The 22729-nt window shown below is 42.9% G+C and overlaps 1 protein-coding gene across 1 annotated transcript in view; it reads right to left on the reverse strand.

The window, feature by feature from the left end:
* Positions 1 to 22729, reverse strand: part of MYOM3 (myomesin 3) — a 151091-nt gene that overhangs the window by 41348 nt on the left and 87014 nt on the right. The window contains exons 11-21 of the mRNA XM_044286798.1: positions 22029 to 22170; positions 14880 to 15079; positions 13782 to 13835; positions 13401 to 13528; positions 13076 to 13259; positions 10690 to 10864; positions 6569 to 6690; positions 4612 to 4799; positions 4377 to 4503; positions 3982 to 4160; positions 2699 to 2813 (exon numbers count right to left, since the gene is read on the reverse strand). Coding sequence (XP_044142733.1) covers positions 2699 to 2813; positions 3982 to 4160; positions 4377 to 4503; positions 4612 to 4799; positions 6569 to 6690; positions 10690 to 10864; positions 13076 to 13259; positions 13401 to 13528; positions 13782 to 13835; positions 14880 to 15079; positions 22029 to 22170 — 1614 coding nt within the window. The remainder of the gene's footprint in view (positions 1 to 2698; positions 2814 to 3981; positions 4161 to 4376; positions 4504 to 4611; positions 4800 to 6568; positions 6691 to 10689; positions 10865 to 13075; positions 13260 to 13400; positions 13529 to 13781; positions 13836 to 14879; positions 15080 to 22028; positions 22171 to 22729) is intronic.

Genomic DNA, 22729 nt, shown 5'->3' on the forward strand with positions numbered 1-22729 from the left:
AACTCCTGCACCTCCCTTCACAGTGACCTTTGCATAGGCTTCAGAACAGGCCCACAAGACTTTCCCAAAAATAGTCAATGAGTCATCTTATTTTCAATATTCATGTGGTTGCTTTAAGACATACATGTATTTCTGAAATGCTTTTAAAGGAGCATTCCAGGAATAATTTAAAATGGCCACAATCAACCTGTCCTAGAATGTAAGTGGGACTTGTGGTCATCACTTGCAGAGCTGCCTGGGAGGGGTGTAGGTGGCGGGGCCTCACTTTCCACTACACCATTGTACAATAGGTGGTAATGATGTGATCCATGTCTAAGCAGCCTGGTAGGAAAATTCACCAATGTGTAGTATATGCAAGTGCCAGAGCGTAGTGTGTAGTCAAGCCCTGCCCCCTAACCCCCTAAGCAACTGTTCAAGTAGAAGCAACCAGTCATGCCCACATTCTAGGACAGGTTGCTGGTGGCCAATTTAAATAATTCCCAGAGAACCCCTTTAACAGAGCAGAGCAGCTACTCAGCCAAGATAAGTTCCCCTATAATCCTGTACAGAAAGTAATAAAAATACAGGGGGACTGTGAGGAATGTGGAATTATGATCTAATGCCAGCCATTTGCTGTGATATAGTGAGGGAGTGAACTCCGCAGGGGTCCTGGATTCAAGCAGGCCAAATGCGTACAATTCACACCTCACTCAGCCAGCATGGAGGCCAACTTATCCTACAGGAAAACCTCCTGTAGGTGGTCTCAGCATACACCCAGTTAAACACTATTGCCTACTCGGCTAACTAACCACTCTTGTCCCAGACTAATAAAACATAACTTTTACTTGTTCATGTTAAAAAAGAAAAAAATCAAAAAGAAAAAAATCTATTGTGAGCTACCTATAGGGTTAAAAACACTGTACCCCATGAGGCTTACTGTATATAAAGGGTCACTTCGGTGTATGAGTTGGCGGGAGTGCACTAACACCACTCAGTCATACATCATAATCCCAATTGTATAAACAGATTCAAGAAAAGTGCCTGATAACTACTTGGCCCCCATGTCTGGGGAATACACACCAAGGTTAAATAGGCTTAAAGGTACCATATATTGTGGTATCAGGCACACAAAAAACACTGTAAGGGCTCAGTAGGGTCAGCAAGTTAAAATCCTAAATTCCGCCCCCCAACATGTTTCGCCAGCTAATCTGGCTTCATCAGGGGTCTGCCCGATACTGACTCCAGCCTGGAAGCCACAGGTGATAAAAACCAAGTAGCCACACCTAGCCAGGAAGTTAACCGCTCCAGCACCAGACAGGGGAGGAACCAGTAGAAGGGGAGCAAAGCACATAAATGCTGCGACAACAAGGCGTTGCCCCAGCACATGTTTGGTCTCCACCTGTAGCCGGAACCCAGGCGGACCCGTTGGTCTTAGAACCTTCTCCCTGTGACCTTCCGGTCTGGAGCTATGGGCCATAATGAATGTTGTGGGTCTTTGGCTATCAGGACAAGGAAGGGAGGGTGGACTCTTCCCAGAGAGAGGGAGGGAGGGGCGTGACTGACTACAGGTGAAAAGGCTCATGCAGGCCAGAGGCCAGGGTCTTTCTCTGAAGGGGGTCACATCGAGTAATGTGTTTGGAGGGACACATAGACAAACACATTGTCAAACTGTGGAAAACTGCTGATATCACTGCCCCCATGTGACTACAACCAAGCACTACAGCAACCCAGAACTCATTATAACCCAAAAGATGACTCATCTATCTGGTAACTGACCCTTGCTCTGTTTAACTCTGTTGTATCATACCACCTGTATTTGCACATCCGACCACTGTATATATTGTCTGTGTCTATCGTGTATTGTCTAGTGCACCCTTAAGGCAATTTAGTGCACCCTTAAGGCAATGTATCTCGGTCCATGAATTCCCACATCCGTGTTTCGGCATAGTTATACGCTACTGCGGGTTGGTTTCTCACCCTATATAATCCCGTTAGCGGACCGGGCTTAGAGGAACTGGTGGCAGTCTACTGGGCTGAGAAAGCTCTGTTTCACTGGGGTAGTGAAAAGGCTCTTTCAGGTTGTCAGGACCACCGTCTCTCACACCCTGCCTCTCTGTGCCCGCGTGGACAGGAGGCGTCTGTGTAAACTTTGTCAAGCTGACCTTACGTGCTCCCAGGGAGGGTGTAACATCACGTCTTGGAAACCAGCGACTAAATCGTATCTCGTGAGCTCGACGCAGTTGACATCAGGCGGGACCGCGAGGTGCGGTTTTCGTCACAGGGACATTTATTAAATGTGTTACTAAATTTACGCCTTTTGGCCTCCTCCACCCCGTGCTACTTTCAACAGAATAGTGGGATTTAGGCCAAGTTTGTTTTAGCTTTTGCAACTTTTAAAAAAGTTGCAAAAAAAGTCACAATTACACACCAGGCATCCCTCAGGCTAACTTTTACTGATATAGGTGACAGTTGGATGACTGAAATTCTGGTATAAAGGGAGCCATTATAGTAGCACATTTGGACAGCAGCGGGAGGTGATACGGTATATTTAATTAGTTTATGCCCATGACTTGACTTGATTTGCCTTCTTTCTCTAACAACTGACATTCACGTTACTGAATTTTGCATTAGCACGCAAAATGGTCAAAGGACCCAGTGTGATTTTCTTTTCAATGCGGCAGCAAATTGATTTCGAGAACTCTATTAAAACTTTCCAAACCTTGCTTGGTTACGGGAACCACAGGATCACAAGGCACAGATGCAATGCCAGGACCAGATGCGTTAACAGGAACAACACGGAACTGGTAACTCTTATCTGTTTCCAAATCGGAGATCTAAGAGAGAAATATCAACATATGTATACATCTCAGTGATTTTATTTAATGATAAGTAAAGTTTAAAGGGGTTTTCCGGTTTGCATCAACTGCCTTTAAAATACTCATTTATGAAGGTAGCTGTAATTTTTTATCACTTCCATTCTTGTGCTGCGGTCACATGACCATGTCCATGGAGCACTTTCCTATTTCCTGTGATGTTATGTCCATGAGCTTAACAGTGATAGGGGAGTGTCTATGTAACTAGCTGGGTGGAATGAGCTATAAACTAGCAACTAGCTGGGGTTGTTAGGGTAATGATGGAGCTGTGGTAGAGAAAGGAGAGCTGCATCATGGGTTTGGTTAGGGGGATTTGTTTACATGGTGAAAACAGGTCAGGAGAGTCCAAACTGAAGGAAAATGCATGGGAAATATATTCAGCAACTACATTAGTGTATCTATTAAAAGCCATAGTAATGCCGAAAAACCCCTTTAAAGGTTATGTCTACCTTTGCATACCATTTTACAGCACAGAGATATTGTATGTAAGAATTGAAGTAACTTTGTAAATACATTGCATTACTAAGGCCTCGCTCATATTTCTTTTTTTCAAGTATGTATTCTATCTGCATTTTCTGTGGACAGCACACGTACCCATAAATGCACTACTTTGGTCCGAGATGCGGACCCGACACACCCACTGAAGTCTATGGGTTAGAGAAAAACCACTAACACAACACGGATTGGCATTCAGGTTCGGTCCATTTTTCACTGACCATTGGTAGGAGCACAAATAGGTAGGAGACGCTCTGGAAATTAAATTTTAGTCTAGCAGTGTCCATGTAATATGGATGACACGCGGAGGGCAAAAAAACAGACACAAGGTTGAAACACGGACGGATTTATCCACGGACGTGAATGGGACATGGAAATGTGAATGAGGCCTTAGATTGTACTGGTCCAGAGTTACACTCTTTATTATAGTCCAGTATTGCCACCGTAATTCTGAGTTTTTTCTCTAGAAACAGTCAACAAGCTTGTAGTCAGACACTTTCTTGTTAGCTTATTAGCATTGTTAATGTGTTAAAAAGCTACTCAAATTTTTATGAGTATGAATTCGATATGTAAATTGTGAAACAATGCTCAAAGGTCACACTATTAGCATGAACTCCATGCTTATAAATTGTACCCTCATATGTGTGTCCGGCACTGGATTCTCATTAATCCTCTTCCATTCTCCAGAACCTTCTTCACATGCCTCTACCAGGTAGCCAGTGACACGGCTGCTTCCTGTGTATATAGGGCTTTCCCAGTGGAGCATCAGAGTGTTATCTCTCACTTCTCTGCATCTGACATCATATGGCGGACCTTAAATATAGAACAAAGTAGAAGAATAATGTGAAGCTGCTAGCCACTGAGCAAAATCTGTAACTGGGTTCTCACTTGACGTGACATTTATAATACTGGTATATACCCATATGGCAGAGTTCTACTAAGTCTCTGAGTCCAAAAACATGTATTCTCTCAGTGCTCTCTTTTCCATGTACTATATTTTCAGACTTGCTTTATCCTTCATATCATTACCTGGTTGAGGCATTGTCCATTCCTCACATTTAAAAAGGTCACTTGGCTCAGACATCTTTCCAACACCTGCCGAATTTAAAGCTCGGGCACGGAACTCATAGAAATGTCCTTCAGTCAGACCTGTTACCTTGTATGAAGATACATATATTACAATAACACTATAATCTACTGTAGTAAAATAAGATTATTTATACATTAAGTGATATATATTATGCGAAAATATAATGAATGGTACCTTATATATTGTTTCTTGGATTTGTTCATTATTGACGTCTTTCCAAGAAACATCCTCAGGATCATGTTGATCAAGAAAATATCCAAGCACTTCTTTCCCCGCTGTGAATTTTGGAGCCTTCCAACAGATTGTCATTTCATCCTTACCACAGCTCAAGAGACCAAAACCATAGGGGGCAGATGGACAGTCTATGAATAAATGATAGGTTAAGTAACATGTATAATTGTTGAGTGGCAGTGGAGTAACTAGAACTGACTGGGCTCTGCAACAATTTTGCAGACCTCAGACTAGTCCTAAAAAAATAAAAAAATACTCACCTCTCTTCTCCTCCTATGGGCATTTCCGCTCTTTGTGCAATACTGCGTCTAGGCACACACTACACTGTGACCTGAGGTTGCACAGCATCAGGTCATAGTGGTCACATTCCATCCCAGGACTAGGAGCATCATACTCACCGCTCACTGGGCCCTGGAAATGAATCAATTTGTCCTTCTCCTGAACCCCTTCCTGACTTTGGGCCCCATAGCCGCCACTTCCCCTTCTTCCATGGTAGCTCTGCCCCTCTTTAGTGGGCTACTCTGTTTAACATGGATCTGTCAGGTCTCCTATCTGATGGCAGTATGACAGAGGGGAAGATTCTGAGCTTGGAAATATTTCGTTTTATTTATAATTTATCATTATAATTTTACAAATAAAAAGAGCCTGTTAGTCATACTTACTACTGTTTGGTGGCCAACAGAAAGGACCCTTAGACATCCTGAGTTTAACCCATTACTGAAAGGAACTTGTAAGGTCTGGTTGTCTATGAGGGACACACTGGCCCCTTTCCATCCCCATTACTCCCTTCAAGTCTGCTTCCCAAAGCTATTACCAACATTGATTCACCTTAATCAGATTTTTGGGAAAAGTTTAAAAATATCCCTGTTGCTGATTTCATCTCAGCAGGATGCCATCGCGAGAAAAGCTAGATCTACTACAATATGCACCTATTAAACCGCTTCATCTAGCACAATTTAGAGATTAGAGTAGCAGAGAGATTCTTACAGGCCTTCTCTTTCAAAAGGCAACTTCCTTCTTTTGAAACTGCTCTGTCTACTGGTTTGTTAGCACCAAGGAAAGTGGGAAAACTCTACTCCTTAATCATCACTCCACAAACCTTTTCGAGACCTACTTTCATCTCTTCATGGGAAAGAAAGCTGAACATAACTCTCAAAGATGAAGAAGTACAGGCAACCCTGCGCACATCACATGGCTTTTCACCGTGTGTAAGACTGCAGGAAAATTAGCAGCGGCTTAAGCCCTCATCCCTCTTTATTGGCGGATCCACCATCTTTTCAAGAATGGATCTCAAAGGTGAACCAAATATGTCAATTTGAGGAACTCACTAGCATGGCAAGTAGAACCAGGGACAAATATCTTAAACTCTGGGCACCCTGGAGACAGTTCCAGTTACAAAGTTCACTAGAAACTTAAACACGCACTTTCCCACTCTCCTCGGCAAGACCTTCTCAATGTGGCATGTTGCAAGAAAGTAACATAATATCAGCTGTCCATCTCATTAAACCACCCCTCCCCCTCCCTACCCCCAGTCTCCCTTACCTTGATATTCTCCCCTCTCAATTAGAGGTTTATACTGCAAAAGTTTACAGTTTATCACACTACGTACTTGTATATCATTTATACAATCAATGTAATTTTAATGTAAAATTTTAATTTTGTTACAACAATGTTCTATATGGTCATTGTACCTTGGTTTATTTATGAAAAATAAAGAATTTATAAAAAATTTAATAAAATGACATGTCAGATTTGCAAAAATCGTCCTGGGATTTAAGGTGAAAAACGGCTCAGTACTGAAAGGGTTAAGCTATCTATTTAACATAAAAAAGTTTGTGGAGCAAATGAAAAAGAATGTTTTTGTGTAATGGAAACATGTTCACAGTGTCTTTATACTTACAAACAGCCTCATTTATATTCAATGGGTCAGATATAGGTGATATTTCACTAAGCCCAGCTTCATTTGCTGCTCTCACACAGAACTCATAGTCTTTCCCAGTCTGTAACTTGGGCACGGTAAACCTGTATAGATATACAATTGTTAACAGGTTATGGCTTAAAGAAATGTTACTCAAAAGAGATTAACACTAACATTTTAATAGTCAGATTCATTTTGATTTTTACCTCTTAAAGGGGTTGTCCAATGAAAAATATTCTACAGTTTTTAAACCAGCACCTGGATCTGAATACTTTTGTAATTGTATATAATTAAAAATGTAGTATAGATTTTGACTTATTTAACAAAATCTATCTGTATAGCGCCACCTGCAGTTTGCTCTTTTTATCATTTCTATTTCCACCTCACTGAGGTGGACGCACATGCTCAGTTTTATCTTTCAAATGCCACCAGCTGCAACAGACGGGACATGCCCCGTGAGAAAAGACTCCTGAGCTGCCAGTCTTTCCTAGGGAAAAACAAAGAACAAAACAGTTTTTGTAATCTAGCTACACTTAGATCTCCTTGAAGTATATTTTATTCTTCAAGCAATAAGCTGATGCCATGACAGGTGACAAACTGTTCCTGCAGTAATGCAGAAGGTGGAATGTTACACTAATAGTCCCCATTTACAGAGAATATGCTCAAAATTTTAAATCTGTGTACCTCCCTCAATCAGCACTACTCTGAGTCCTCCAGTGTTTTTCTCTATGTTCACCGGTCCTATGCTGTCAATGCTAATTGGTCAGTGTAAGAGCAGTAAAGTTCACTTTCTCTTTATATACAGTAAATGAGTGACTATGTAATTATGGTAGTACATTATTTCGAATATAGATTCATATCTATATGTCTGTGTGTGTATATATCTAAGTGTGTGTGTGCGCCAGACTGATATTATGGGCTGACATCTATTGGCATTTTCTTTATCTCTGTATTATGTCATGCTGACATTCTACACAGGACCTAACAGAAAGGTCAATGACAGTGTTTTTATGTTGGGCTCATACTGCTACAGACACAATATTCAGTCAATAGTATTAGTTCATTTAAAATATTTTATACATACTTTAGAAACAAATTTTTTCATGAAATATGTATTAAAGGTATGCAAATGTTAATTTGCCAAATAGTGCTAATAAGGACAATTAACATCGAAGTAGTGATTTGTTAATAAACCCCTTTATAAAAAGAAATGAGCATGTTCAAATACACAGAGTTTACGAAACAGAATGTTCTGTGCCAGACATCAGTCAGAAAGTTATGGCATATCATAGCCATATGCTATGACTTAGTATTAGGAAATACCTCATTGCACATTAGAGGAGTTGTCCTCAGGATAGGCCATCACTAGTTGATTGATGGGGGTTCTCACACTCCCCGCAGCCTCGCTGATCAGCAGGGCCAGATTAAGGGTTCCAGGAGTATTAGCAGTTCATTCACTGGGGACCCCAAATTAATGTGAAGCCCTCCTCCACCACATACTGAACAACGTTTAAAAAACTTATGTACTCCTTTGGAGTAAACCATGAGGAATTTTTAATGCAGTGTGCACCACACTGTAGTGTACTTGCCAATATGAATAAGCTAGCTCAAGGGAGGAAAAAGTAATTTTTTTTCAGGTGTGGACATGACCCTCTTTATGAGACTCTACCCGTTCCATGTATTCCTCCCACCCCTTTCATGAAGTGTCCTCCATGCGCTGTGCAGTGGATTTGTCAACTTTGCTGGGAGTTCAAGAGGTCTCAGCTTTTTCAAGGAACCCTCCTGGATGTTCCAGGAGAGGTGACAAGTTTGCACTATAGCTAGAATAACATCTACAGGGTGGGCCATTTATATGGATACACCTTAATAAAATGGGAATGGTTGGTAATATTAACTTCCTGTTTGTGGCACATTAGTATATGTGAGGGGGGAAACTTTTCAAGATGGGTTGTGACCATGGCGGCCATTTTAAAGTCGGCCATTTTGAATCCAACTTTTGTTTTTCCAATAGGAAGAGGGTCATGTGACACATCAAACTTATTGGGAATTTCACAAGAAAAACAAGGGTGTGCTTGGTTTTAACGTTACTTTATTCTTTCATGAGTTATTTACAAGTTTCTGACCACTTATAAAATGTGTTCAATGTGCTGCCCATTGTTTTGGATTGTCAATTCAACCCTCTTCTCCCACTCTTCACACGCTGATAGCAACACCGCAGGAGAAATGCTAGCACAGGCTTCCAGTAACTACGGTACGTCCTAGGAAGCAGCACCTGAAACTACGGATACTGGAAGCCTGTGCTAGCATTTCTCCTGCGGTGTTGCTATCAGTGTGTGAAGAGTGGCAGAAGAGGGTGGAAGTGGATCCAGCTGTGAAGCTGAAGCTGTAACTGAGGAACAGGCCAAGCAGACAGGATATCAGAGAGGTCAGTAGGGTAAAAAGAAACACAAGGAGGAACAATAGTAAAAGAAAACATTTAAAGGAGGAAGGGAGTGTCTGAAGACAGCGCTGCCCTGCGCTAGCATCACAGCTGATCGTCCCCGCTGCTGACACCTCATTGGCCGTCGCTGACTGACACCCGCCGCCGCCGCTCATCGCCAGCTGTCAGGTGTGCAAGTCTGCAGTTTGAATCCTGTGCCCGGGTATGAGAAAGGCTTGTACCTGGGCACAGGATTACAAACCCGGACTGTCCGTGTCATTCCCGTACGGGTGGCAACCCGACCCAATATAGTCTATGGCAGGCATGCTCAACCTGCGGCCCTCCAGATGTTGCAAAACTACAACTCCCATCATTCCCGGACAGCCTACAGCTATCAGTCTACAGAAGGGCATGGTGGGAGTTGTAGTTTTACAACAGCTGGAGGGCCGCAGGTTGAGCATGCCTGGTCTATGGGGTCTTTAGGCTCCGTTAAGCTCAGTTAGGTCTCAGTTATCCGCAGAATCCGTCCTTTCCGTTCTCCTGCTCCTCAATGGAGCCGGAGAAAGGAAAGGAGAAACGGTGATGTGAAAGGAGCCTGACTTGAAATGCAAATGAGCCAGTAAGGTGCCCAGAGGGGCGTCACTCTTGCAGGAAGGAGCTCAGACATGCCCCCTGCCACAAGGTATCCACCCTCAAAATACTTAAAACCCTGCCCCCAGGTCCCGCTAAGCCACGACCCTGATCTAGTTAGTCCATGCCTCCTCCTACTCCTGAGCCGACAGGGATTGAAAAAAATGAAGATAAAAATCAACTTCTGTCAGCTGCAGGCGTGGGAGGGAGAGTGACTTTCTCCCTGCAGCTCACACTCAGACAGTACAGTGCTGCTGTCTTAGAGTGAGCTGTTCAAAAGGACATGCCCCCGATTCAGTTAGGCCATGCCCCCTCCCACTCCTCAGTCGACAGATTATAAAAATGAAGTTAAAAAATCAACTTCTAGGTCCCGCTAAGCCACGCCCAGATCTGATTAGACCTCGCCCCATCCCACTCCTGAGCTGACGCGGATTGAAAAAATGAAGGTAAAAATCCACTTCTGTCAGCTGCAGGGGTGGGAGGGATGGTGACTTTCTCCTTGCAGATCACACTCAGACAGTACAGTGCTGCTGTCTTAGAGTGAGCTGTTCAAAAGGACACCCCCCGATCCAGTAAAGGCCACTGTTAAGGGGGCGGGCCCCTGTGCAGGTCGCTGTCAAGGTGGTGGTATGCTCTGAAAGTCACTGTTAAAGGGGAAGGCTGCTGTAAAGGTCAAAGTTAAGGGGGTGGGCTGCTGTGGAGGTCCAATTTTAAGGGAAGGGGCACTGTGAGGGGGTCAGTGTTAAGGGGTGGGGGGCTGTGGAGGTCACTGTTTTGGGGGCAGGGTGCTGTAGATGTCACTGTTATAGTGGATAGTGTTGATATCTTTTAACGACCCACACAAACATTAGATTAAATATACCCGAGCAAAGCCGGGTCCTTCTGCTAGTTATCAATAAAGAACAGCTGATCTATTGTGTGCATCAGGTTGTCTGAAAAGTGGGGTGGCCATCTTGGATGGCAGAGAAGGAGCTCAGCAATTGGAAGTGTTTTATTTGTTCCCCAGTTAATATGCATTTTTTCTTGAACTGGAGGATCACATTCATGAACTTACCTTGTACATTGCAATGGCTTGTTGTTTACAGGTTGCCAGCCATCCTCCCCTACCATTCGGCTGTACAAGTAATAACCTAGGATCTCTGGCTCATGCTCAACTTTCTCCCACTGTACTACTGCAGATGTCTTTGTATCTCGGAGGGCTAAAATATTCCCAGGTGCAGGTGGGACCACTGTAAAGGGACGAAATGTATATTTTCAGAAATGTAATAAAGAATGGGCTATTTATTAATCTGCTGTTCTAATATTTTTATACTAACAATTCATATTTAAAATATCTGATAGATTGATGTCCAAACCTTCAAGGCTTAAAAGAGTGTAATTTTCATGGGAGCTTCTGCAGATTGATACACAGTGATTATAGTGAATTGAAATTACAGCAATGACTATAGTTACAGGAAGAGAAAGCTACAATGTCTTCTGAATGGCTGCTCACATGTACTTCAGTGCAGGAACATGGAAGATATAAGTGGCACTGTGACAGGCATACTATTTTTACTCAGAACTGTGTATGGGCAGTGCTATTTCAGGCAACTTTTATGGGCATGTAGCACAAACTACTCAGTGGACACGGCAAAATATTATTGGTGATTGTGAAAGGTTTGAGTAATTACTACTTAGTTGTACTACTTTTTAACTTCTTTAAGGTTACTATGGTGAGAAATGGCACTACTGTAAGGACTATGTGATCCACGTTTGGAGACTAATCGGCACTACTGTACCAATGACTTGTTGTTTACTAAAAGGAAAACATTCGGCACTGCCGGGCATCTATCTGGAGTATGTTTAGACATCAAACTATAGGTGGTGGTCTACACTCTTATAACTTCCATAAATCCAGAAAGAACAAAACTAAAAGCGTAGCACTCACTAATAAAAACAATGGGCCAGATTTATCACGACTCTGACAGCTCACTCCACTTTCACATATAGCTAAAGTCAGTTTTAGCCAAGTCAGATTTATGATCGGCCCTTTAAGACTGTAATTAATGTGGTTTGACGGTAGCAGTTTATCCGCCAGTACGCGGCTTTACAAAAGTCGCACGTCTTTATGAAAAAGTCGCATGTTCTATTAAAAAGTCTCATAAGATAAGCATGGTCCTCACTGGAGTGAAATTGCGCATTTTTTTTGCGACTTCTTTGTGACTTTTTAAATAGTCGCAATAGTAAATCTGTCTAGAGATTCATTTACATAAGAAAACACACCCACTTTCAGAAAACTGGCGAGCATAGTGCAGAGCAGAAAAATGTTGCTAATTTTTGCGCAGTTTTAGCGATTGCGCAAAAATTTGCGCCTTTTTCACTGCATTATTCTGACTTGAGCTAATGATAAATCTGGCCCAATGTCTTTTCTTTAATCTTTCCCTTAAATACAACACAGGTGGGAGGAATGTGAAAGAGCAGGCGACGACTGTTTCGCATATTACCACCCTCCCTCAAGACCTATCTTGAGAAAGGTATTGAGGAAACGTGGTAATACGCGAGACGACCATCTCCTGCTCTTTCACATTCCTCCTGCCTGTGCTGTATTTTATGAAAAAATTTAATAAAAGACATTTGGGATCATTTATTAAACAGAAATACGCCTATATTTTCAGCTGAATGCCCGTTCGTTCAACAACTCTTTCTCTTGTTCCCCCCCATACATATGATTATCTGACCTTGCATGTGTTCTGAATGGTAACAGGGGAGAAAACCGCTGTCAGACTCCACTGGCAGTAGCGAATCTCCCAGAGAACACAAGGATTGTGCTGTTGAAATCCTACATATTCAGTCCTCAGCTCCCCCAACCAGCTTTAGACTATATATTATATATGTTTATTTGTGGGGGTTTTGGCCAAGATAATAAGGGAATTTTCAAAATATTTACAGTACTATGTACTTCTGTAAATGAGATTGCCAGTTGTCCATTATTGTGGCTCTCTAATACCATTAGACAATCACTCCTGCTTTTTTGTATTTGAAATAGAAAAATCCGTAAATAATCAGTGTTATACTGTATCATAGTAAAAATAACAAGTGTATTATTGATGTTCGTAATATATACTTAGTCCCGTGGCAAAGATTCTAATAGTTTTTGCATTGGACTAAAATCACTTTTACCGTATCCATAATTTACCTCAACCATGATTTTTTTTCTTCCTTTTTTTGCCTTCTGTTCCCCTATTTTGCCCATCACTACCTGTGATCTATTTTGGTTTTGTTATACTTTCTTATGAAATTAATTAATATATCCTTGAGATATATCAGACTTTCAGACAGATTTGCTTGGTCATGAGTTATGCCCTTTATAATATATATATTTTTGTGAAACTGCCTTGTACAAATATTTAAACAAATATTTAAACAGATAATTTATGTAAAGATAAAACCAAAGCAGTCACCTAATGTAGTTTTAAGAGTGATTGGGGAACTCGGCTTAGATAGACCACTGATTCCATGTTTGTTTGCAGCTTGTACTCGGAAACAGTAGAATTTGCCTTTATCAAGATCCATCACAGACAACCGTGGAGAATGGAGAGGTGTGTCCAGGTTAATCCTCTCCCATCTGTTGCTTCCTTCAAGGCACTTGACATGTAATGTGGACACGTAAATACACATCAATGAAAATATTGAATAAATACATACATGATTCGTGACAGAATGAATCTTTGTCTACCTACATCACCTCTTAATGGCAATGTTAAGTTTAAATAGTGAAGTATATACCTTTTCTACGTAGTATTTAACAGGGTCCTTGACGCATGGATCAGGTTCGTCCCATGAAAGCACAATATATTCTTCATTGACCTCAGAGGCATGAACATTTTTTGGCGATCCAGGGACTTTGACATCTTCTGTTTTGAACAGGAGAGAATAATGTGCAGAGAATGGTCATAGTTGTCACAGTAGGATGTTGAAGGGATAATGTGAAATTGATTGTGAGAAATAAGTCAATAAAAAAAATATAAATGGAAAAAAAAAACATAGAAAACCCTACATTTTATAGGGTATATCTTCTGTTTTCAATGGCCTTTATTGGTTTTCTTCACACTTATTCCTTGAATTCATTTATACATCATGGGATATCTCCTTTATCTACATATTTACCTTCAAGATCCTCTTTATTGATTGTAATTGCCCTTGCTTCATCATATGGAACTACTGGATAGACAAAATGAATAAAGAAGTAAGAACTTAGTAACTTATATATCTTTAAAATGTATATATTCCACACCGGATGAGCACACCATTGTCCGAATACATAATACCCATACACTTTGACACATATTAGACAAAACAAGAGAAACTATTTGCTCTTGCCAAATTTAGAGTTTTCTAATTGACATGTTGGCTAAATGTTTTCAGCAAGGGAGCCCAGCGGAGCATCGCAGGCCAGGAGGAGAAGGAATGGGAGCCAGCGTCATGGAGTAGGTAAGAAAGCTTCCCTTTACAGGTCTGGCCGAGTGTGTGTGGGGAGGGGGGTGCCAAATTTTCCCTCCCTCCATTCTTGCACAACCAATTCATATAATATCTGCTTTAGAAAATATAAAGAGAGAAAACAAATTCTATAGCTTTTGTGTCCATTAGCATCAGTTTTTCTGACACATTTCCTTCTGAGCCAGGCAGATGAATGTTGCATGCCATATTTCTCTGTCTGGCAATGTATGTATATTAAAGGGGTTGCCTCTCATTTCAGCAAATTGCATTTATAATGTAGACAAAGTTAATAAAAGTCACTTACTAATGTATTGTTATTATCCATAGTGCTTCCTTTGCTGGCTTGATTCATTTTTCCATCACATTATACACTGCTCATTTCCAGGGGTTAGGACCACCGTGTACTCCAGCAGTGGTGGCCGTTATTGCACACTATAGGAAAAACCACTGACCTCTCTGGTGGCTGGGACCATGGGAGTGTGCATAGGCCGATGCTTTGTCCTATAATATATAAGCACGGCCACCACTGCTGGATTACAGGGTGGTTGTAACTTCTGGATATGAACAGTGTATAATGTGATGGAAAAATAAAAACAAGCCAGCAAAGGAAGCAATACATTAGTAAGTGGCTTGTATGTACTTTCTCTACATTATAAATGCCATTTCATGAAGTGTGAAAACTCATTTAAAGTTGCAGGTACAAATTGAGTATAAATCTAAAGGATTATTGCAAAATGTCAGCATGTAAACAACAATTCTTATACACACCTATGATATTTTCCTTCTGAGCTGGATCTTCCATTGTCACAGGTTTACTAGGCTTTGAAGGATGACTAAGGCCAGCCTTATTAAGGGCTTTCACTCGGAATTGATATGTATGTCCTTCAGTAAGTCCACTTACAGGAAACTTGCAGATTTTTGCTGGAATATGATTGCATTGTATCCACTCATTTGTTGAAGCATCAAGTCTTTTTAGTAAAGACATAAAATGTTGTTACATTAGGGAAGATATTGTTGAGAAAAGAATCAAGTAAGTCAATATTTAGTGGTCTTTCACATCTGCATTGAGCTTGATCCATCAGAAGATCAGAAATATTGTTTTATGCCCCATTTGTTTTGATGGGTGTTTTACAGCATTCGTTATGATCCGTTAGTGTCCTCTCCATCATGTATCCACATATTTTAACGGAATTAAAATTATTGTCTCCGGTAGTTTTCTTTCCGCCACAAATAATGGAATATGTTTTGTTTGCATCTGTCTTTTGATTAATTTAAGATTTTTTTTTTTTTTCACATTTTCTGTTCTTCTGATGGATCAGAAAAATAGAAAACTCAATGCATGTGATAAAGAACCCTTAAAAGCATTGTCCACAATCACAGGTACTGGGACGCTAGCACATCACAAATGCAGCAGTCCCGTGTCCCCCGTTTGAATGGAGTGGCAGGTCCATTCAAGCTCTGTAGAACTGTGGGACAACCCCTTTGAGTAGGCTTACTTGTAGATAAATTACATACAACAAATTCAAGATTTAATTAAAGACTTTTTAGTTTTGTTTCAGGATGTAAATCAGCTTTTTAACAGCAAAGTCCTTATATGGCTGATTAAGGGATTCTTGAGGTGTGCAAATCACACCATGGTAAACTAGACCTAATATTTATAAATTTGAGAGATTTGGCCCTTTCCCCAAAACACCCTTATAGCTAAAGTATAGATCACATATTAGTGTACCTGTTCATATATACATATAGTTCCCTGTTGAATAAAGTCATACACTGTGTCATGAACCAGCGGGTGTGAACCCACTATGCCACGTGTCCTATCTCTTCTAAGAGCGTTGTCTAAGTGAACCCCTCCATCTTCACAGTACCCCTGATGGTGTGGATAGACTTTCCCAAGGGGAACACCAGGTTGCTACCTCTTGAGGCAGCTGGTTCAGGTGGACCAGGAGGTACCTGAGTAAGGTACCAAAGGTACAGGTGTTGTCATCAGGCCGAGTCCTAACCAGGAGCAACAGTACAGGACTGAAGGATGAGGCAGAGGCAAAGTCAAACAGGCAATAGGTCAGGGAAGACAGCACAGGTTCAGGTCAGGTAATCTGGATCGGCAACAGGAGAGTCAAGGCAAGCAGGCAGGGATCAAACAAGTAGCAGAGTCCAGGAATACAAGTATGAGTCAGGACCACAGGAACACAAGCAGAAATCAGGAACCTTAGCAGGACACAAGGACCTTGAAACTGAGGCATCTGGGAAGGGGCTGAGCCACTTATATATGTGCAGGAGTGCTAGGATTGGTCAGCGAGGTCACATGACCTAACCCATAAAGCACAGGAAGTGACGCACCCCGACTCTTAAGGAAGTGCTCCAGGAAACAAGCAGCAAGCATGCTGTGGCCAGGGCTGAGAGGGAACTGTGGAGCAGATCCCAGAACAACAGTACCAACACAGACAGTGGTGAATGGTAAGCACTTGAAGCAGATCACTCCTGAACACGGTGCCTGGGACTGCAACGCTAAGCAGGGGAACAGCGGCACACATTTTCCGCTGTTACAGTACCCCCCCCCCCCTTTCTCCCCCTCTTCTCGAGTCCACAACGAGAGAGAAACCTTTTTATCAAGTTCGGAGCATGAATGCTCTCTTCTGGTTCTCAAGATATCTCCTCAGGACCAAAGCCCTTCCAGTCCATAAGATAGTAGGTCTTCTTGCCAAGCTTCTCGATGTCCAGGATGTCTTTGACCTCAAATATCTCATCAGAATCTTCAGATACCGGAGTTGGAGTAGAAGGAGCCGTCAAGAAGTGATTAAGGACTACTGGTTTTAGTAAGGACACATGGAAGGCATTCGGAATACGCAGAGAGAGAGAAAGGCAGACGTAACTTATATGTCACTTCATTGATCCTCCTCAATACTTCAAAGGGTCCAAGGAACCTAGGAGCAAACTTGAAACTGGGAACTCTTAAGCGGATGTTTTTAGAAGAGAGCCATACCTTATTTCCAGATGAGAACTGAGGCGGTTTTCTTCTCTTGTCTGCATTCTTTTTCATGAGGGTCACCGCTTTGTTGATGCAGTCCTTGGTGTCACGCCAAATCTTCAAAATATGCCTAAAAGAGGAACCTGCAGCTGGTATCCCAGAAGATGTAGAAGCAGGGAGAGTACAACAAGGGTGTTGTCCATAAACGACAAAGAATGGAGAGGATCCAGTAGACTCACTAGAGTGATTGTTATAGGAGAATTCAGCCCAAGGTAGCAATTGTACCCAGTTGTCGTGTTGGGCTGAAACAAAATGCTGGAGATAGTTCTCTAATATTTGACCCACTTCTACTTGCCCGTTGGTCTGGAGATGATAACCGGAAGAGAAGTCCAGCTCAATTTCGAGCAGTCGGCAAAGAGCTCTCCAGAGCTTAGAGGTAAACTGCACCCGGGTTCGGAAACAATATGCCAAGGTAAACCATACAAGCAGAATATGTGTCTCACAAACAGTTTAGCAAGTTCAGCAGCAGAGGGCAGTCCAGCCAAAGGAACAAAGTGTGCCATCTTGGAGAAGCAGTCTAAGACTATCCAGATAGCTGTACATCTGGCAGAAGAGGGCAGATCTGTAACAAAGTCCATGGCAATGTGTTGCCATGGGGCATCAAGAACAGGAAGAGGTAACAGCCTGGGTGGTTTGATAAACTCACGATAAAAATGAGCAAATCCAAGGAAGCGCTGTATAGCACGAAGACCCTGTGCGCTGGGCCAGTCCATTACTGCATTACATTTTTCAGGATTTGTCTGCAACCTGGCATCCAAGATTATGTATCCGAGGAACGATATGGTAGATTTTTCAAAGATGCATTTCTCGAGTTTTGCGTAAAGTCGATTCTCTCTCAACCGCTGTAAAACTAAATGTATATGCTTCCGGTGACTGTTCAAATCTGGAGAATAGATCAGTATATCGTCCAGGTACACTCTCACGCAGACATAGAGCAGGTTCCAGAAGATATAGTTTACAAACTCCTGGAATACCGCGGGAGCATTGCACAGACCGAAGGGCATGATGAGATACTCATAGTGTCCATCACGAGGGTTGAAAGCAGTCTTCCACTCATCTCCCTTTCGAATGTGGATAAGGTTGTATGCGCCGTGCAGGTCGAATTTTGTGAAGACCTTAGCTCCCTGGAACCTGTCAAAGAGTTTGGAGATTAGCAGAAGAGGGTATTGATTCTTGACTGTGACCTTATTCAGACCTTGATAGTCGATACAGGGCCGCAAGGATCCATCTTTTTTGTGCACAAAGAAGAACCCAGCACCGGCTGGTAAAGTAGATTTCTGGAAAAAAAACCTCTTGAGATTCTCCTTCATGTAATCAGACATCACTTGGGTCTCAGTAAGTGAAAGTGGGTAGACTCGACCACGAGGAGGAGTGGCACCAGCAAAAGGTCAATCGGACAATCATAAGGATGATGAGGTCGCAGGGTCTCAGCCTGTTTCTTACTAAATCCGCAAAACTGGCATACTGCTGGGGATATCCAGGCAGGTCTACAGGTACAGTAGGAGAGGAAGCAGGTCAGACCTCTGATAAGCAGGTGGACTGGCAGGATGATCCCCAATTCAGAATCTGACTGGAGTGCCAGTTAAGAACTGGAGTGTGCTGTCACAGCCAGGGAAGACCAAGGATAACCGGAGAAGTAGATAATCTCTGAATGCAGAACCCCTATTTGCAACTTAAGGGGTATAGTTACAGAAAGCACAGGTTCAGGGAGTGGCAGTCCATTTACGGAAGCCACTGACAGAAGTCTTTCTAGACGGATGGTAGGAAGCCGGTTCTGATGGACCAGAGCTTGATGAATGAAGTTACCGGCTGACCCAGAGTCCAAGAATGCAGGCACAGACAGTGTGACTCCCTTGTGAGAGAGAGTCACCGGAACTGAAAGTTTCGGAGAGGACTTCTCCTTGTCTAGGACCACCTCTCCAACTGATCCTAGACATTGGGGTTTCCCGGCTTCTGTGGACAATTACGCACAAAGTGGGCCTTGCCTCCACAATACAGACACAGGTTCTCTGCTTTACGGCGTAAACATTCCTGGTCAGACAATCAAAGACGCTTTATTTGCATGGGCACTCAGATGGGACGGACAATAGAGGAAGAACTGGCCTCTTGAAGGATGGAGCCAAACAAGGTGGTATTCGGGTGCCTGCGACCTCCTTAGAATGTTTCCTGAAACACATATCTATCCTTGTGGCCAAGGCGATCAGGTCATTCAGAGTAGATGGACAGTCGCAACCAGCTAATTTATCCTTAATCCGGCCTTAAAAGGCCCTCCGAGAACACTGCCAGTTGAGCTTCATTGTTCCATGCAAGTTCAGCAGCCAAGGTACGAAACTGGATGGCGTACTGACCCACAGATGAGGAACCCTGTCTTAGACACAGCAGAGCTGATGCAGTGGAGAACATGCGGCTGGGCTCTTCAAAGACCAGCCGGAAGGTAGCCAGAAAAGACTGCAGATTAGGGGTCTCTAGACCTCCATGTTCCCAAAATAGGGTTTGGCCAAGCAAGGGCCTCATCAGACAGCAGGGACACAATGAAGGCAACCTTGGACCAGTCAGTGGGAAACTTCTGCCCATACAACTTAAAGTGGATCAGACACTGGTTCAGGAATCCACGACAGGTTCTTGGATCTCCACCATAGCATGATGGCAGAGGGAATTGCACACCAGCGGCACACAAATCTGGATTCACCAGTGTGGGAATTGCAGGAGTAGCAGCGAATGGCGACCCTGCAGTAGCTGGAGAAGCGATGGCATCCAGACGAGCAGCAACATTTTGCATGAACTGCATCATGACATCCTGACGTTCGCTCTGACACCTCACTTCATGTAACAATTCCTGAACGTCAGGCTTGGGTTGACCAGCGGGGTCCATGGCCTCAGTGTACTGTCACGAACCAGTGGGTGTGAACCCACTGTGCCACATGTCCTACCTCATCTAAGGGCGTTGTCTAAGTGAAGCCCTCGACCTTCACAGTACCCCTGATGGTGGAAATAGACTTTTCCGAGGGGAACACCAGGTCGCTACCTCTTGAGGAGGATTGGCACATGAGTCAGATGGTCCAAGCGGACCAGGAGATGCCTGAGCAAGGTACCAGAGGTACAGGCGTTGTCAGCAGGCTTAGTCGTAACCAGAAGCAACAGTGCAGGACCGAAAGATGAGGCAGAGCCGAAGTCAAACAGGCAATAGGTCAGGGCAGGCGGCACAGGTACAGGTTAGGCAATTGGTATCAGCAACAGGAGAGTTAAGGAAAGCAGGTAGGGATCAAACAGGTAGCAGAGTCCAGGAATACAAGTACAAGTCAGGAACACAAGCAGATATCAGGAACCTTAGCAGGTCACAAGGACCATAACACTGAGGCATGTGGGAAGGGGGCTGAGCTACTTATATATGTGCAGGAGGGCTAGAATTGGTCAGCGAGGTCACATGACCTAACCTATAAAGCACAGGAAGTGACACGCCCGGCCCTTAAGGAAGTGCTGCAGGAAACAAGCAGCAAGCATGCTGTGGCCAGGGCTGAGAGGAAACTGTGGAGCAGATCCCAGAACAACAGTACCTACACAGACAGGGTCCAGGACAGCAGCGGTGAATGGGAAGCACTGGCAGCAGATCACCATTGAACACGGCGCCCAGGACCGCGGCGGTTATTAGGGGAAAAGCACAGCAGTGGTGATATAAATAGTATTATACCCATATGCTGGTGGTGGTCACTGGAATTACCTGCCCTTGCCACCACTTTGCATCCAGATGCTAGGTCTCAGGCTCCTTTTGGCCTTTGGTGTGCATGGTCTGAGGTTATAAACTGATGCCAATACAGTATTTAGGCTTACAGCCTGCATGATGAATGGCAGGAATACAAAAGTCCTTTTTATCTGGCTATTTGTATTTTATCTTAGTTCTCTATACTGTTGTGACTGAATACAGTTAAGGAGAAAACAGATTGCGATTGTTTTTACCAGGATAATGGAGGCATGTCAAGGTATTTGCTGCTGTAAAGCAGAGAGTGAATAAAGACAATCCTGTAAGTGTAGATAAGGCATGTATGCATCTATTACATCTTACATCATTCCTAAATGCCTACCAGGCAGCCATGTTACCTTACAAACTGTGGGATAGTCTTTCAAAGGGAACCTGTCATCAACTTTATGCTGACCTCACTCAGGGCAGTATAAAGTAGTGACAGAAATGCTGATTTCACCAATGTGTCACTCATGAGCTAATAGTAAGTGGTTGCCGAGAACCAGCATCATAATCATTGCAGCCCAGGCCTTGAAAAGAGTCAAATCTACTTGAGAAGAGTCCTGGTTATACATAATCTCCTGCTCTCCCAGCCAATCTGCTGATGATTGTCAGTTCTCTCCTAGAGAGAGGGAGATAACTAGGTAGAAGACTGTCAGTCATCAGCAGGTGGGCAGGAGAGCAGGACTTCATGGATAACGAGGACTCTTCTCAGGTGGCCGGGACTCTTTTCCAGACCCAGTCTGCAATGATTGTGATGTTGGTTCTTGGCAACCTCTTCCTTTTAACTTAAAAATGATAGACCGCTGAAATCAACTCACCTGTCTCTACTTTATTCTGCCGTTAGTATGGGCAGCATAAAGGTGATGACAGGTTCCCTTTAAGCATGCAAAATATCCACTGCTTTTCTTAGTAGCCCGAGACTACTTCTTAATACCAGATAGACCCTATAGACAGACTTGGCACTGGTTTTAGAAAATAGCAGCCATGTTTCTCTAATCTCGGATAATTATTTTAATCCATCCCCCCTCCTCACAAACAAAAGTAGTGCAATGTGGCCATTCAGATAATTATTACAACTATTACACAATTCAGTAACATTAATGCATAGTTGTCCTTCGAATCCCGATCCCTGGTTTTACAGTGCACTTACCTCTCAATGAAGTAACCAATTACAGGGCTGCCTCTATCATCACTTGGAGGAGTCCAGGATAAGAGTAGACAGTCTTTCTGGATGTCGTAGCACTGTACACCGAGAGGTGATCCTGGTACCCCAGCCTTATTGGGTTCAGCATCTTGGCAAGAATATTGAAGATAAAATTTGCTAACCAGTATGGTATTAAAGGGGTGGTCTGCTTTTTTAAATATTGATGACCTATCCCAACCCCCCCCCCCCCCCCCCCCCGGCCAATCAGCTTTTTGAAGAAAAAGCAACACTCGTACGAGCACTGCCTTCTCTTCACTGTTCATTGTTCATCTGCTTGCCGTTGCAACTGCAGCGGCAAGCAGGGTAATTCTCAGCTGCCCCATTCACCTCAATTGGACGGCTCCTTCCTATTCACTTGAACAGTCGGCCCCCGCTGATCTCATATTGATGATCTATCTTGAGGAAAGGTATTCAATATTAAAAAAGCAAACAACCCCTTTAAACTTAAATGTGCTTCAATAACAATATTATGTAATAGATAAAAATATAATTTTGTAGCTATATTTAAATATGCCTGTGAAAATACATGTTTAATCCTCTCTGCTTTTCCCTGCTGTTCAGTGTTCTTTTAATTGTCATAATCGTACATAATTAAGATAGCAGTGTAACAGATAATGCAATATTTTTGCCAAGCAGTCCTGCATGTA

The sequence above is a fragment of the Bufo gargarizans genome, chromosome 3 (genome assembly GCF_014858855.1).
Source record: "Bufo gargarizans isolate SCDJY-AF-19 chromosome 3, ASM1485885v1, whole genome shotgun sequence".
Lineage (NCBI taxonomy): Eukaryota > Metazoa > Chordata > Amphibia > Anura > Bufonidae > Bufo > Bufo gargarizans.